The sequence below is a fragment of the Convolutriloba macropyga genome, chromosome 11 (genome assembly GCF_964194025.1).
Source record: "Convolutriloba macropyga chromosome 11, txConMacr16.3, whole genome shotgun sequence".
Lineage (NCBI taxonomy): Eukaryota > Metazoa > Xenacoelomorpha > Acoela > Convolutidae > Convolutriloba > Convolutriloba macropyga.
Genome location: NC_134478.1, coordinates 49,394,639 through 49,410,547, shown reverse-complemented (window position 1 = coordinate 49,410,547; position 15,909 = coordinate 49,394,639). Strand labels below are relative to the sequence as shown.

General features: G+C 34.2%; 1 protein-coding gene across 2 annotated transcripts in view; it reads left to right on the top strand.

The window, feature by feature from the left end:
• Window positions 1-394: 394 nt before the first annotated feature.
• Window positions 395-15,909, top strand: part of LOC142349392 (uncharacterized) — a 28,637-nt gene continuing 13,122 nt past the window's right edge. The window contains exons 1-2 of one of the 2 annotated variants that reach the window (XM_075400922.1): window positions 395-568; window positions 5,716-6,085. In XM_075400922.1, the coding sequence (XP_075257037.1) occupies window positions 558-568; window positions 5,716-6,085 (381 nt within the window). In that variant the 5' untranslated portion in view covers window positions 395-557. Of the gene's footprint in view, window positions 569-3,940; window positions 4,054-5,715; window positions 6,086-15,909 lie in introns of those variants that run through there. The other variant, XM_075400921.1, reaches the window with a different exon arrangement.

Below are 15,909 nucleotides of genomic sequence, written 5' to 3'. Positions count from 1 at the left end.
ATAAGTAAAATAAATGACGATCGATTTTTTTAATCGAGTGTTACTGCTTTGATATTCGTATATATTGCTGTCGAGGCGCCTTTGTTCCAAAATTTGCATCAAAACTGATATGAAAATTGCTCAATCCTTAAACAGCAATGTTTTACCATTTCCCGTTAATTTTATATATTTCCCGTTAATGACCCTCGTGTTAGAAAAATGATGAAAGCAACATCCCTTTGTTTCTGTAGGAGATAATAATAAACTTACAAATAAGTGCGAGAGAGGGAGAGAGCCATTAAAATGTCTAGGCAAGAGTTTTGTTTTTTTTTTCAAGGAACTCTTAGCAAAAACTTGCAGCATTAAAAAGCAATGGAAAATATTATAAAATGAGAGAAGAAAGCTCCGAAAGGAAAACTCTTGAAAAGCGATGAATTTTAATTTCATATAAATACCTCGAACTGAAAATGTAAGAAAAGATTGTCACAAAATGATCAGCTAAATTATCCGTGAACTGAAATCGAGGAATCAGGCCCCATTTAACAGTCAGGTACCGTACGAAAGAAAGTTTTATTCTAATGGAAGACAAGTGAGTATACTGTACAATTTTTATTATTCTTTTCAATTGTTCTCTAAAAGATGTTTTTAAAGTCATTCCAAATAGACGAATAAACTCTTGGCAAACATAGCTTTATATATAGTAATGAACAACTTAATGTGTAAAGGGTAAAACTAGTCAGAACCAGATAATAAATAGAATAACGCCTAATTTTGAGTATTTCAATATTTAGTTTAGATTATTCTCAAGGCATGTAAACTTTAACCTCTCGGTTATATTGATAATTTACAGCCACCAACATTGCATCATGGTAAAAAAAGTAAAACTAAAATTATTCAGCTTAAGGAGTGGCTTGATTCAAAATTGAAAATAATGTGGCAAAAAAGTCTAAAATATCATATTTTGAACCTATCCATAACGAAGTATTTGGAGAACAATAAGAGCAGAGTGATCAGTGCACTGTTGTCCGTATTCTAATCCACTTCAATAATACAGAAACTAAAAAAGTTATATTTATATGTTATTCCAAAAATTCACTAAAAATATTTCATTTTGTCAGAGTGTTTGCAACAAATGTCAGTTGCCAATACCCAAATCTCAGGTGTCCCAAAAATCTACAGTTGAATGCACAGTATCGATCATTAGGAAAAAAAATTCTTTGACTTTTTTTGCTTCTTCCATTTGCATTCAGATCACGTAACACGTAAAAAAATGTCATAATCAATTTAAAAAGGTCCCCATTTATCCCGTTGATTTCCATAAAAACTATTTTTGCGTATACAACAAAACTATTTTATATCGGATGACGATTCAACAGTTATGCCAATTAAATACTTTTTTTGAGTGCAATGTAATCGCAATGATTTTTTTAGATCTGAGATTGTAATCCACAGGTTGTTGTCTAAAATTTGCAAATAATTTTACACCGAATATTTAATCTGCAAAACTACTATAGATTTTTAAAGGAATGAAAATTTTTTACTCAAAGAAATTGATCAACTTGCAGCGCAGGAATCTATTGTGAAATAAGTGCTAGTGTTATTTATACAGCGACTGCCTTTTGTAGGTACCTTGATTTGTATGTATTCTTGGTAGTCATACAAAATCATATATAATTTCCTAGAAATCATAAAGGGAGCACACAAAAAATTTCAAAGCCTAAAAACTGTATAATTTTTATTTTCTATTGAAGTTGATAAAATTTCTTGGAAATCCTACAAGTTCATATATGACACATAAAACATAAATTCTTGTAAAATGTGGTCAGAGGACATATTAAATTTTAATATCCCAGTGCAAACCTTTACTTATCTATTTAGGGTTACTTTTTTATTTAGTGCCCAACTTTGCAAATAATGTTGTACATTAGCATCTTTTGGTGGATCACAAAGTGATGCCGCGGAGTCACATAGGTGATTTCTTACAAAAAACATAAATGGTAAAGGATTTATGGAAAATGGATGCATGACTCTTGGTAGTCATACTAGGATCCTACATGATTTCGTGGGAATCGTACAACGATCATATATGATTTCATACAAAGATCGTACTAAGAAACCATGAATGGACATTATGAAATCATATATAATCCTTGTATGAATACAAAGAAATTTCTATCCGGGATAAAAAAACGAATAAGCCTGGAAAATTATGAATGGTTCTCAAACGAGAGGTTTACGTTATATAGTGCAACAAATTACAGATTCGGAAAAAAGTTATGATCGCACAATTGTTTAGACGATGTTAGTAGCACTACAGATCGAGCCATTTTCTTCATTCAGTTATCGACATTTATAAAATTTTCAAATAACGCCTACGCTACTGACTCTAAGACATCCTTAGTACACGCCGGATATTGAACTTTCTTACTTTGTTCAGACTTCTATAATATCTACAATTCTTTGCAAAGCTAATCAATTTTCATTTTAAAGATGACGGTATGCTGTCGCGACCCTCTCTGCAGAGTAAATTCATCAAACATGGCCGCCCTGCGTGACGTGCTGTAATATATACCATTAGTCTGAGAAAAATTGACCAAATGAGCTGTGTATAGGTATAGGTATATACGAGGACAGCACTGTTACGGAAGTCAAATATTGACTCCTTTGTGTTTGATTAATTGTGGATGACCCGCTGGGCTCAATTTTGTTTATTGGGATAGTTGTCTTTCTATTTTTGGGGCATTTTTTTACCCCAATAAGAGGTGGGATGAAAAGGCTCGAAAATGTTTTCGGCCGCAGAAGCCAATATAGAGACATATTTAACTAGTGATAATTGTTGGGTAGCAAATGATTGTTAAGCCAACATTTTGACGTTTTATTGATTCCGATGAGCGGTGGGAAGATGTTTACTCTATTTATGCAAAATAAATTTTGTAGAATTGATTTTTGGAAAAATTTGCGCTGGTTTTTATTGATATCGGTGAATGCTTTTATCGACCTAATTAACGTTACGTGATTTTCTGAATCATGGGCCAAAAATAACAACAGCAACAAAACAAATAAGAAACACGAAATGAGTCAAAATGGAATAAAATTGAATAATTAATAATTGATTTGTTGTTTTGAAACAAACGCAAACGCAATCATAAAGGGACAAAAACCATAAAAACCATGAACCTCCCCATTATCACACATACAGCCAAAATCAATTGAAAAGAAAACAAAACAGCGCTGAAACTCTGATTTACACGTTCGCCAAACTTTGTCATCATCACAGGCGGGTTAAGTATTGAAAACAGAATGGAAAATTGTCTAATAGTTGCGCCAAACTGTTTAATAGGTCCAGGACCCCACACTCTTTGGGGCATCAGCATTGTCTGTGCATTAAGAATTTAGGCAAGACTTTGAGTCTGAGATTTTAAGATTTACTTGAGAAAAAACCTCTGGGGGTGGGGGGGGGGGGTTTGTGGCTTTAATGGGAAAGACCCCACAAATTTGCGGTCTTTCCCATTATAGCCCCCCCAGCTTAGTGGTCAGATAACCTATAGCCCCCCCAAACATGGTAATTATACCATAATGGGGGCTATAATTTCATGGGGGGGGGCTATAATGGGAAAGACCCCAAATTTGTGCGCGAATTATTTTTGTTAAATCAACAGGGCTGGACTTCATTGGTAAAAATTTTTGGCATTTTTTAAGATGGACCTTAATTATTCCGATTGAATTATTCTTCAATTGTAAATTTTTGCATAAACAATGAAATTTCTCCCAATAAGCAAAACTTAACTCCCTTTTCTGAAAAAATACAATAAGAGCATTCCGCCATGTGAGACTAGAAATTGAACGTCTTGGGTTTCATTAATAATTCATAACTCACAAGAGTTATGAAGTCTTTTTGAAGACAATTCAATCAACAATCAATTTTCTGACCAAATAGCACTTGAAAGTTGAATAAAAATGTACCTTCTACAGAAATCACACAAAACAATACATTAAAATTAATGAGTCGAAACTTTATTTAAAAACCATGCAATTACTCTCGGAACGCCACATTAAAACTCGAAATTCTGAAAAGTAAGTAAATTTCGGAATTTTAAAGAAATTCTTAAATACCTAATATTTATGGAACGTTTTTGGTAGAGCTATTTCATCAAAATGCTGAGATGAAATAGCGAGCACGTTTGGATTAGTAAAAATTATGTTAAGAAATAAGGGATCTTTTCCGTGCCACCCCGTCCCCCCTCCCCAACTACGTTATGCCTATCTTAAATAACAATGATAATTATTAACTATTAATTAACTATAACTATCTTTCTTGCAGAGCAGGTATCAGTATATTATCCTGTGCTCGGAGTTGCAAATAAATACAATATGCACCCACTAAGCTGGATGGGGGGGGCACAAACGGAAAAGATGTGATAGATATATGAGCAGACATCGGTATATGTTTCACCAGATACAACAGTTATTCTCTAAAGTCTGCCTGCTGCTGAATGAGAAAATCCCTTCGATGTTTTTCAAAGTTAAACCATTTAAACTCAAGAATATACATGAGATATTCTGTATTACAATTTTTGAACCAAGTGTTTGTTTTAATCTTAATTAGTTTTAATTTAAATCAAAGAATTCAGAAACTTAGCTCAGAGATCACGTTTGTTATTTGATATTGTTATTGTTATTTTATATATGATACTTCATTTCATTAAAACAGTTTAAGAAAAGATTGAGAGGAAAATCAATTTTCACCTTCATCGATAGCTTGTAGTACAACTTAAGTTTTTTAAAGGTTATTTTTTACACAAGATTTTTTTTTCTGACAATTTCTACTCAGAAGGAAAGAACTGAGAAAAATGTTACATAATTAGGATGGAAGAGATCTTTATATGGAATGTGCCTTCTGGTACGTCTACTGTTTAGTCTTGAGAACAATCTTATCAGTAAGGTTCTTATTCACGCTTATGAAATTGCTCTCCTATTTATATTGTTCTCCAAGTACTGTCAATAATGACTGTCCTGCTTAACTGTGACTATAACTATACGGCACTACAATTAAAGTCAGTCTTATTTCTTCTCATGCGTCGAGTTTGATGTCTTTTGATCATTTTCTGATCTAGCATGACCTTTCATACCTGCACTTTATTGTCGAGCTTGCTCTTTTCATATTCCGCGGATTTGATTTTTTTTGGAATTATAATACCACGAGCATCACCAAACTAATATTTCTTCGAGCAAAACTAGCATTTATTCTTTGGCGCAAATTAGCTATACTGCGAAGTTGTTAGACTGTATGGAACCATGTAGCACAGATATTACGATTGCCATTTCATTAGAAACATGTACAATTCTTCATGAACATGAAAATTCCTGAACATTAAAAATTTTGAATGGTCATAACCGTTGCCTACGTTAGATGCTTTAGCGGGTTTCACGTCAAATTTTTTAGTCCAGCTTGAAAAAATTAGAGTTGAGCCGATCAGTATCTAATTTGGGTCAAGTTGAAATCGAGCGTCAACAACTTGACTTGAGCTAATGTTCATGCAATCATTATGATCATTATTATAATCAAGTAAAGAATTATCATTAACTATTGGAGTTCAACGGGTTCTTTTCATATACAAACTCCTTGTCGAGTACGACCCTTTCATAACTCATAACTCGCAGCCTAAACTTGGGTTATCAAACACCTCTGATCTGAAAAATGCTGACTGATCTATCGATTGACTGTCTGTTTTACAGGTTCAATAAATATGACAGACATTGCAAGGAACATAAATCATCCAATCAGAATGCATCAACAACCATCTCAGCGTCTCTGAGCCACACCTCGCATAGATCCAAACATTCGCGCACAGCTTCTATCACTCAAAAAGGACCCTTGCTACATTTCCTTCCCATGATTATTTCATTTATATGTTTAACAATAGCGTTTGCAGACGGGGCTCCGGCTGATCTGGATCCTCTGGATTTCAAACGAGACCTGGAACCAGGAGTTGACAGTCCTACGATGGAAATGGCGAAGAGATTGGAATCGTATCAAGACCAGATGACAGTTTATAAAAGGGCAGTTGTGGACACTTCAGTTAACAGATATGTTCAGAATCCGAAGGTAAGATACATGGTTGCAAGTATACTAGGAATTATTAAAAATTTTGCATCTGTAAGACCAATTTTAAAGCCCCCTCCTTTTTTGTCTGTTACATTCTGGGGTGGATGTTGCAAGGCTGAAGATCATCGAGCTGATGCCGTAGAAGATAGTCAGAATTGGTTGGATGCTAACTTTTCAACCCCCCCCCCACAGCCCCAATTCCTCCCTATTGGATCTTTGAAGCGTAGGTTTCACGGAGCGGTTTGCTTGTTGAATCTTTTTGGCATTTTGACAATGAAATACAAATTAAGAGCTAACACACCCTCGGATCAACTGTTTCAAACCATAAAAAGTAGCAAAAAAGATCTTCGGTACCGCATATGTAATTGTCTTGATTATTATTTCAAAATGAGTTGGCGGTATCAGAATTTGGGGTTAAAAATTGTTTATTATGCCTCTATCTATATTTACAACCTTATTAGTTAGTCGCCTCACTCTGCTCCGTATCATCTTTGTATTTCCTTTGGTTGTTTTGCTTAGTTTCAACTGGACTCTTCTTTTATCCCATGCAAACAACCTCACCTCTTCTTCAAAAAAATTCCCGTTCAAAATTGTTTGGTTCCGCCTATTTCTCCTTTTAATACTTTATCAGTGTACTTGGAGTTCGTTCACAATGCATAGTTTACGTTTCACTCGTAATTTTTCGACAAAATCGTTTCTCTTCAAACTGAAGACAAAAGATTGAATCTTTAGTAAATTTTAATTTTCATGATCTATGTTTTATTTGTTGTTCCGTAGTTCAACACACCGTACTGAAGAACTGGTTGAATATAGGTATTATAAATTCTAATCAATCATTCATTCATTCTGTAAGGTTCTGTCAGAGGATGCATCTTGTAATGCATAGATATTATTGTCGTAGAAAACTCTTCACCCTTAATATTTTTTGAATAAGATTATGAGTCTGTTCAATTGATGTATAAAAATGCCCAGCCAGACCACATCCCCTGTGATCTGGACTGCTGACGAATGTTATATTTTAAACTGCTCTATCAAAAAACCATTCTATGACAAAATTCATGTTTTCTTGTGCCCTATCAAAAGACAATTTTAGGCCAAAATAGCCAATAGCTAGTATTTGACTCATGCATTTTTTAAAAAAGATTGTGAATGAATTAAAAACTCTATAATCCAGAGACGGGGCTCTTGATTTGTTTAAATAAAATTAAATTGTTGCATATAACAGATTTTGTAGAGTACTTTTTCATTTTCCGAACATAACGGCAGTCAAAGTAATGTGAACGTTAAATCTGTTTTCCGACCTAATGTCTCTCCAGAAAAAATTACTTTGAATAATTGAACGGTTTTGTATTAAAATTTAAGTCTTTTTGTTTTAAATATAACGTGAGTGTCCATTGACCAAAAACTTTAATTAGTTCCTTGTTCCACGATTAAAAACAAGAATTTTATTCTTAGTCTTGTAATTAGATTTCATTTAAGCGATTTAGCAAATCAGAGATTGTTGATATATCCGGTTCATTATTATTTGTTATCTGAAGTTATCACAAGTATTTACATATACTAGATAACAAGAACTACGGTTCTATTTTTGCTCACTGAGGAGAAATTCCATCCAGTGTCGTCCGAGGACCAGATAAAAGTTTTGCTTGATTGTTTGGTATCTGTCACTGAGAGAGCTTCAAGTAGATCCCTTGATTCTTCGAACTCAGAAATATATAACTCATGAGACTGACTTTTCCAATCTGATGAGCGAAATTAACTGGTTTCAGAGGTATTATCTGCGACAGTATTTCCGTTGCGTAAACTTTGATTTATTTCAGTTCATGGTACTTGTTCATATCGTTGGTTTTTGAATTTGTTGATTTAATCTGCCACTCAACTCTCAAATTGCGCAGACTGCTACTTCTAGATATAATTTTTACAAATAATGGTATAAAATTAGGTAATTTCAAACCTAAAGAGTCGAGTTTTACGTCAATAGTGGTAATGCATAGAAACCATACACATCCTGATGGAGTTTGTGCAATAATTTTGCGCGATTCTAATGGAAGAGACGACGAAACAGATGTTGTTAAATTGAAGATGAAAGTCGATTTTCTGACATTTTAAGCGTGTGAAATTGAAATTAAACGAATTTTTGTAAGTGAGGTTAACTTTGTCAAATTACTATCCTGTTACGAAAACTGTTAATTTTCCAGTTAAAACTCCTAGTTTTTAAAGTTAATTGCATAGAAGATTTGTTACATATTGGGCTCAGATATAAGATCTGCAAACTGTTCTTTAATGAAACTAATTCAGTTCTACTCTTTCAATAGCTCTATACCCGGGTCGAGTCCGAATGGTTATCTTGTAAGAACTTGCAAGTTTCTGGCAGAAACTTACAAGGCGATGCATCGCCTTGCAAGTTTTTCTTCCAAAAACTTGCAAGTTCTTACAAGATAACCATTCGACTTGCAAATTCTTACAAGTTAACCATTCGACTTACAAGGCTCTTACAAGTTAACCATTCGACTTACAAGGCTCTTACAAGTTAACCATTCGACTTACAAGGCTCTTACAAGTTAACCATTCGACTTACAAGGCTCTTACAAGTTAACCATTCGACTTACAAGGCTCTTACAAGTTAACCATTCGACTTACAAGGCTCTTACAAGATAACTCTTCATCTTGCGAATGTTAATCTTGTAAGAACTTGCAAGTTTCTGGCAGAAACTTACAAGGCGATGCATCGCCTCGCAAGTTTTTCTGCCAGAAACTTGCAAGTTCTTACAAGATAACCATTCTGCCTATGGTGTAAAAAAACAGTAAAACGTCGCAAGATATGAATGTACACATATTCTGCGCATCGACAAAAGAACAAAAAAATCATCAAAATTATTAATCTAAAGCATCAGAAAAGGTGTTCTTCATCTTCTTTTTTTCATTTCCTTTTTCAATTTTCTTGATTTTTTTTTCAAATTTCTTGATTTTCTTGGGTTTTTCTCTCTGTTTTCTTGGGTTGAATGAAGATGGGTTGCCGATGGGTTGCCAATGGGCTGACGATGGGTTGCCAAAGGGTTGTCGACGGGTTGAAGTCCTGGCTATAACAAAGAGAAATTTTTCATACGCACACACACACCACACATGTGCACACACACACACACGCGCGCACACACACACACGCACACACACACACACACGCACACACACACCACACACACATGCACACACACACATGCACACACACACACACACACACGCACACACACACACCACACACACATGCGCACACACACACACAGAGAGAGAGAGAGAGAATGTTACTTTTGTTTCAGAGAATGTCAACCAGAAAGTTTTAAAAAGTAATCCTTGAAAGTACAGAGAAATTGAATCACGTGTTGACTTTTAAATAATGGTCCTTGCACTTCACTTTTTCTACCAAGAGAGCCTATCATTTGATGTCCTTCTGTTTTTCAGGAACAGCCATTCTGCTTTTGGTAGCAGAAATCCGATTGTGCAATTCTGAAACATTTCATTGACAAAAATTTTACGACTATCAAATTTCCTATTTTCTGCTGCATTGGAAGTTACAGGAAGTTTTGGACCCTTAGAAAAAAATAACATAAAATTTAACCGAAAAAGTATTGATTTGGAACGGCAAGGAAATGAGCGACATTTTGATCACAAACAACCTGCAGCTGACTGTTAAAATGGTTATTTTTTGAGGTTTTTTCAGTGAAAAAGCGTAGTTTTTTCGGAGTTTTGTCAAAGTTTTGCTCTTCTTTTTGGTATTTCATAGAACCTCACAATTTTGGTACAATGTTCAATATTCCCCACTAAATGAGCTTTTTTAAACACTAGTATAGTTTGCACAAAATTAAGAGACCAAATATTTTTAGGCAAATAAGTTTGAGAAAAAATGTAAAATATGAACAAGTCGTTTAATTTACAGTAAAACAGTCATGATATTTGACGTTTTTTGGCATTTCCTTCTACTTGGAATAGTTTCGTCTTTACAAGAAAGATTTAGAGCTGCTTTATGAAGTTTGAATCGCCCCGGATCGAAACAGAACGTTGAACGCCTCAAAAATTGCAAAAAATACTTTTGTTTCCTTTCGGCTAAGCAGCAATTTCTCAAAGGGAAAGCAGGACCCTCAAACTCGTGTTAAATCACAACAATCATTGAGATATCAGTTGGCCAATATGTGCAGTTTTAACGTTCTTTGTAGAGAATGTCAACAAGAAAGTTTAAAAAATTACGATGAAAGTACAAAGAAAAACATTCAAGTGATAATTTTTACTTATTTTTTCATAAAATGGCAGACAACAATAACAAATTTATTATTATTATTTTAACCACCCGCGAAAATTCATAATATGGACCACAACATATTCTTCTCAACTTCTTCTCAATAAAAGTTAATAAAGTCAGAAACTTTGAACAGTCAAAATTTTTTGGAATTTTTTTCGCTAGTGCAGCTTAAGAGGAGTCCTTTTTCGTCAAATGAACTTGAATTCAAGAAACTTTGATATAACTGCCAATAATCTTAGATGAAGTTAATCAAAAATTCGGTTTTCAGTGTGTTTTTCAGTTTGGACTGAAACTTACAAGTTAACCATTCGACTTGCAAGTTCTTACAAGTTAACCATTCGACTTGCAAGTTCTTACAAGTTAACCATTCACTTGCAAGTTCTTACAAGTTAACCATTTTTTGCAAGAAACTTGCAAGTTCTTACAAGATAACCATTCGGTCTCGATACGGGTAGTCCCTCTTTTTGTTTAAAATAATGAAATTAATTACTCAGGCAAAGCATCGTTAATCAAAAATTGTATAACATTTTATGGCACCAAATTTAAGCCTCAAATGTCATTTTAGATTGGTTTATGTTGTTCTTAGATGGTTTGTGCTCGTTTTAATTGGTGATAGGTTCCGGTTCTAAATAGATATTTGATTGTTCAGAGGAATGAGACTCAAAGAATTTTTTTTCGACATGAGAACTCTTTCTCTCTCTCCCTCTCAACCCAATTTCAACAATGTCCCATGATTTAGCAAATAATTTTTATAGTAATTTTAAATTTGGTTCATCTAAAAAGTTTTATAGTGTATATAATTATAAAATTTTCCACATTTTTTCGTGTGACAAAAACAAACAATTTTTTCTGAAGCAACTTTACCGCTGCAATATTATAAAAAAGTTAACTTGAATTAATTTGAACTGATATCAGTTCGTTCAAATTTGAAGGAAAATTTGTATTTGGAATTCAGCTGATATTATGTTTTTTAAAGTATTTGATTAAAAGTATTTGCATTGTTTCAAGTAGTTCCAATATTATTGCCACTCTCTTTATGAATGAAATTGTGGATTCATGGACTTGATTGCAGTACAACAAATTGTTGACCAAGAGCTCAAAACTACCCGATGGAAAATTCTTGACAAAATCTGTCAAGAAATTTTCTGAGTTTATTTTGGTTTTTTAGACTTTTGAATTGGAAACTTTCTGATATGGAAGTCTTAAAATTGCTTTGATTTTTGTCCCTTTTTGAGGTTGTTCTCAGCAAACAAAATTGCCTCCTGTTTTCTTTAAAAACCATAGCTAATTTTCCCTGTTTCTGGTAATCAGGTTTTGAATTGAAAAGTTGCCTATAAAAAGTTGATGCCTAAATAATTTCCTTTGCAGACGTGACCTGACTCTTCAGCTGAAATCAGTACGAAGAAAACTAAAATTACGCGAGAAATAATTTTATATTGAGATTGATTTAACCGAGATTAACTTTGTCTCCAGTGTGTCTAAGGCAATTTGAATTTTTGCTGAGCACCCTGAAAGAGAATATTCAAGGTTAAATTATCATTCTAGTTGTAACAAAACATGTAACCAACAATTACCACGGGCCCTAACACAGTCACAACAATTGTAACTTTATAATTGATATTCGGTCGTGATAATTTGTTCAGTTGTGATAGTTTCATATCAAGTCCCACGGGCCGCTGAGGCATGGCCATGGCCCGCGAAGCATGGCCAAACGCGCTAAATGCGTAGCTCTTTAATAGTAAAGTGGGGGTTTATTTGCGTGGGGGTTTATTTCCGTGGGGGTTTAATTCCTATCTAAAATGAAGCGGGGATTTTTTCCGTGGGGGTTTCTTTCCGCAACCGGAATTTGTATTCAGAGAATGAGGAAGAAAGTAAAGTAAACTCTCTTTTACTACAATGCACTTTTCGGATCTATTCTGTCCCCCCCTCCAGCTTAGTGAGCATAAATCTTGTATGACCCCCAGGCGCACGTGCTATTTTCTTACATAGTAACGTGTTATATAACAACATATAATATGTAACTGTGGGTCATAAAAACACTGGGGGGGGGCGAAACAGATTAGATCCCATTTTTCTTTATTCTCTTTCGTGGGGGGTTAGAAATCTGCTTTGACAGATAAAAAATTGTTGGATATGATCTTCTGAGTTGAAATCCAATATTAAATTAACGGTTTTGGATGGAATAAGGTACATGATTCGCATCTATTCTGTTTCGGCCCCCAGTGTTTTTATGACCCCCAGTTACAAATTATGAGTTGTTATATAGCTCGTTACTATATGTAAAAATAGTGCACGTGCGCCAGGGCGTCTTAAAACATCTGCCGGGGGTAAAACAGAATAGATCCCATGTTTCTTCAAATGAAGTGATAATAGTAGTATGATACCATACTGATGATGTGGCAGCTGTAATTATCCGAGGTAATAGACTGCGAGGGAATCAATTAAATTTTTTTAATTAAAACACTCACGTGCACATTTTAAAATGCCGAAAGTCTTGAGTGTCAGAAGTCAAAATGCCAGAAACTGTTACTTAACCAGAAGTTGACTTTCATTGACTTTCGTCAGTTTAAAACGTGCGCGTTTCGTGTTTTAAGCATGGTTAAGTGACTCCGTAGAAGTCACTTCGAAATTCTGACTTAATATCTCGAACCGCTTCGCGGTTCTCGATAAACGCCAGATTCTCGATCTCAGTGACTTCAAGCAGAGTCACTTAACCGTTCTATGTCTTACCGGCACTGCGTTTTGACAGTGCTTTTAGGATCTTTTTGCGATACTAACAGGGTCTTCTGGTCTGCAAAAGGGGTTTGGGGTGAAACATTTGAGGTTTTGAATTAAGCGGCGGTGATTAATGCAGGGGTAAATATGATGTTTAAACTCTAATCGGAGTGGAAATAAGTAGAACTGCTCTTTTGCAGTTCAAATTTGTTATCATCTATCAAATTTTTATCGCCGTAGAGTTACTTGACTTTACATTTCTTATTCATTTGAGAATGGGGGGAGACGCAAAATTTCATACAGGTTCAATTTTTTAATACATGTTAGACACTTTGAATAAGTGTGAATATGAAACAGGCTCTTTGAAGTCATAATTTATTTTTTATCTACCTTTTCCAGGGCTATAGAGTGCTCAACAGTTTATTACACCAACAATTTACAACCACTTACAGTTTATAGCTACCAATAACTGACAAAACAGAAGTTAAGATAACTCATGATGCTTAAAATTTCAAACTAAGTAGGAACTTTTGGATTTTACAATTGATCAATTTCAGATGATTGAAAATAAAAATTGGATTATTTTTATGTTGAGGTGCAACGAAACACAAGTTGTTTGTTCACATGCATTTGAGAACTAAAAAAGTGTGATAAAAAAGAAAAATGCCCTAACGAAACACTATCACTCTCATCTCTCACTTGCGAATAAAATTAATCTACTTAGTTACTTAGTGAAAGGAACATTTTGAAATATTGAGAACTTTTGGGCTTGGCGAGGAAAACAGTGAAAAGACCTCGTCACATATTTCCATTTTACGGAAAATTTTGTCCACGATCAAAAAGTGATACGTTAATTGTGGACATCAGTGACAAAATTGTACGAATTTTAATTCTTGTAACCATGGAAAACGCAAGCATTCACGACAATTTTGAGCCACTAAATTGGTCACAAAACTATACAGTTAGCCTAAAACTTGCTTGAATAGAATTTTAATTAATTCTTGAAAATAATTTTAATTAATTAGACCTAATTCATTATTAAGAGTTAATTGTTCTCGTGAGACCTAATATGAAGGGTGGAGAAACTGCTAATTTTTCATTTAGCTTCCATATAGCTTCCCTTTCATTTCAATCTAATTGGCACGTTGCTAACTAACGTGGAAAGTAAATACTGTCAGCAAGGGTAACAGTGGTTGGTTTGGCAAACAGTGATGCTGAGTGTGGGTAGCAGCTACAAAAACTAGTCACTGTTGTCTGCGCTTACCCAAAAACATGCATCAGGGACAAATGGGATTGATATCTCCCATTTTGCAGCAAGTCTGAACTAGCTTTCCTAACCGTCACAGTTGTCATGGCGTGCTGACCACCATCTAATTCTAAAACGTGGTTGCTGATAAAACTTACTTTTTTTGAGTTATTCGTTGCACATTTTCAACCATCACAATTAGCAAAACTTACCATAAACCCAACATTCTGCGGAGAACTCAAAAATAAATTAATTATATTGATTTTGTTTCAAAGCTGGATACACATTTTTCGATTTCTGATATCCTAGAAAGCAAAATTTAAAAATGAAGCTCGTTGCATTGTAAATGACCAGCCGTTTTACTAATCAAAGTTTTTCAGGATATTTTTCAAAAATAAAATATAAAAAATGACTCTTTTGTCTTCCGTCTTCTGCATTGGAGCTAATGTGTCAAGACTAAGTTCAAGCGGCAGCAGAGAAGAGATCTTCATATTACTTTAAATGGTTTCAAAAAATGTCTGCCGCGAATGTTGAAGCTAAGACACTGAAGTTAAGGAACAAATTGCTTTCGAGGATTTGCCGAGATTAACAGTGAGCGCCAGGATATTTTTTCATCTAAACCACTCGAAAATAAAACTGCAATGAAGTGCGTCAAGTATTCGTAAACCAGCAAAATACAAACTTGTCCTACGTAGGTAAAAAATTCACAGTTCGATTGGCAAAATTTTCTATCACATGCAAATTTAAGCGGTGAAATACTTTTCGACCTTTTGACACGTAATTTCAGAACCCTGAAGTTCATCATGCCGATATTTGGCATCAGTGCTTTGGTATTATGACATCTTATTGGTGATCATAACAAAATATGTAAAAAGGAAATACAAACGAAGCATGATTTAATACTACATCTTTCATATGTGTGACTATCGGAGTCATTACAAGGAGACATATTGAAAAAAACTATGTAAACAACTCATGATCCAAACTGGTTTCAGTTTGAGCGAGGGAATGAAAATCTACCATCTTTTACGAATATCTGTGAAAAATTATAAAGGCCAGAAATCTTCAATTCCTTGCACCTAACCGCAATTAAAATTCAGTACAAATTTGTACCGTAACCGTAAAGACGAACTAAAAAATAACGAACGAAACAGTAGATAAGGTCTAATTTCAGAAAGGAACTTTTTGAAAATAAGCAGTGTTTAGATTAATCAAATAGGTTTTGAGAAATAGTGCTCCAAACTCAGAAAACTGCTGACTGAATAAGTCTTCTCAGTTGAAAAACAGCTGTCTTTGGGTCTCTGGATTGAATTGCAAATATTTCATCTCTAATTTTTAATTTACGTTACTGTTTTTAATTAATGCATTAAAAGTGAATTGTATTCGTATAATGAGACACTGATAATTTTGTAATTATTTTGTGAACAAATTTCTCAACTAGTATAATTAACTTCCTCGTCCTATAAGGCATTTAGTTAAAACGTGTTAGAGTGTAGATAGGAAACTTGAAAAAAGACAATTTTATCTTGCTTTTTTTTCAACAATTTCGGCACAGAGGGTATTTGAAAAATT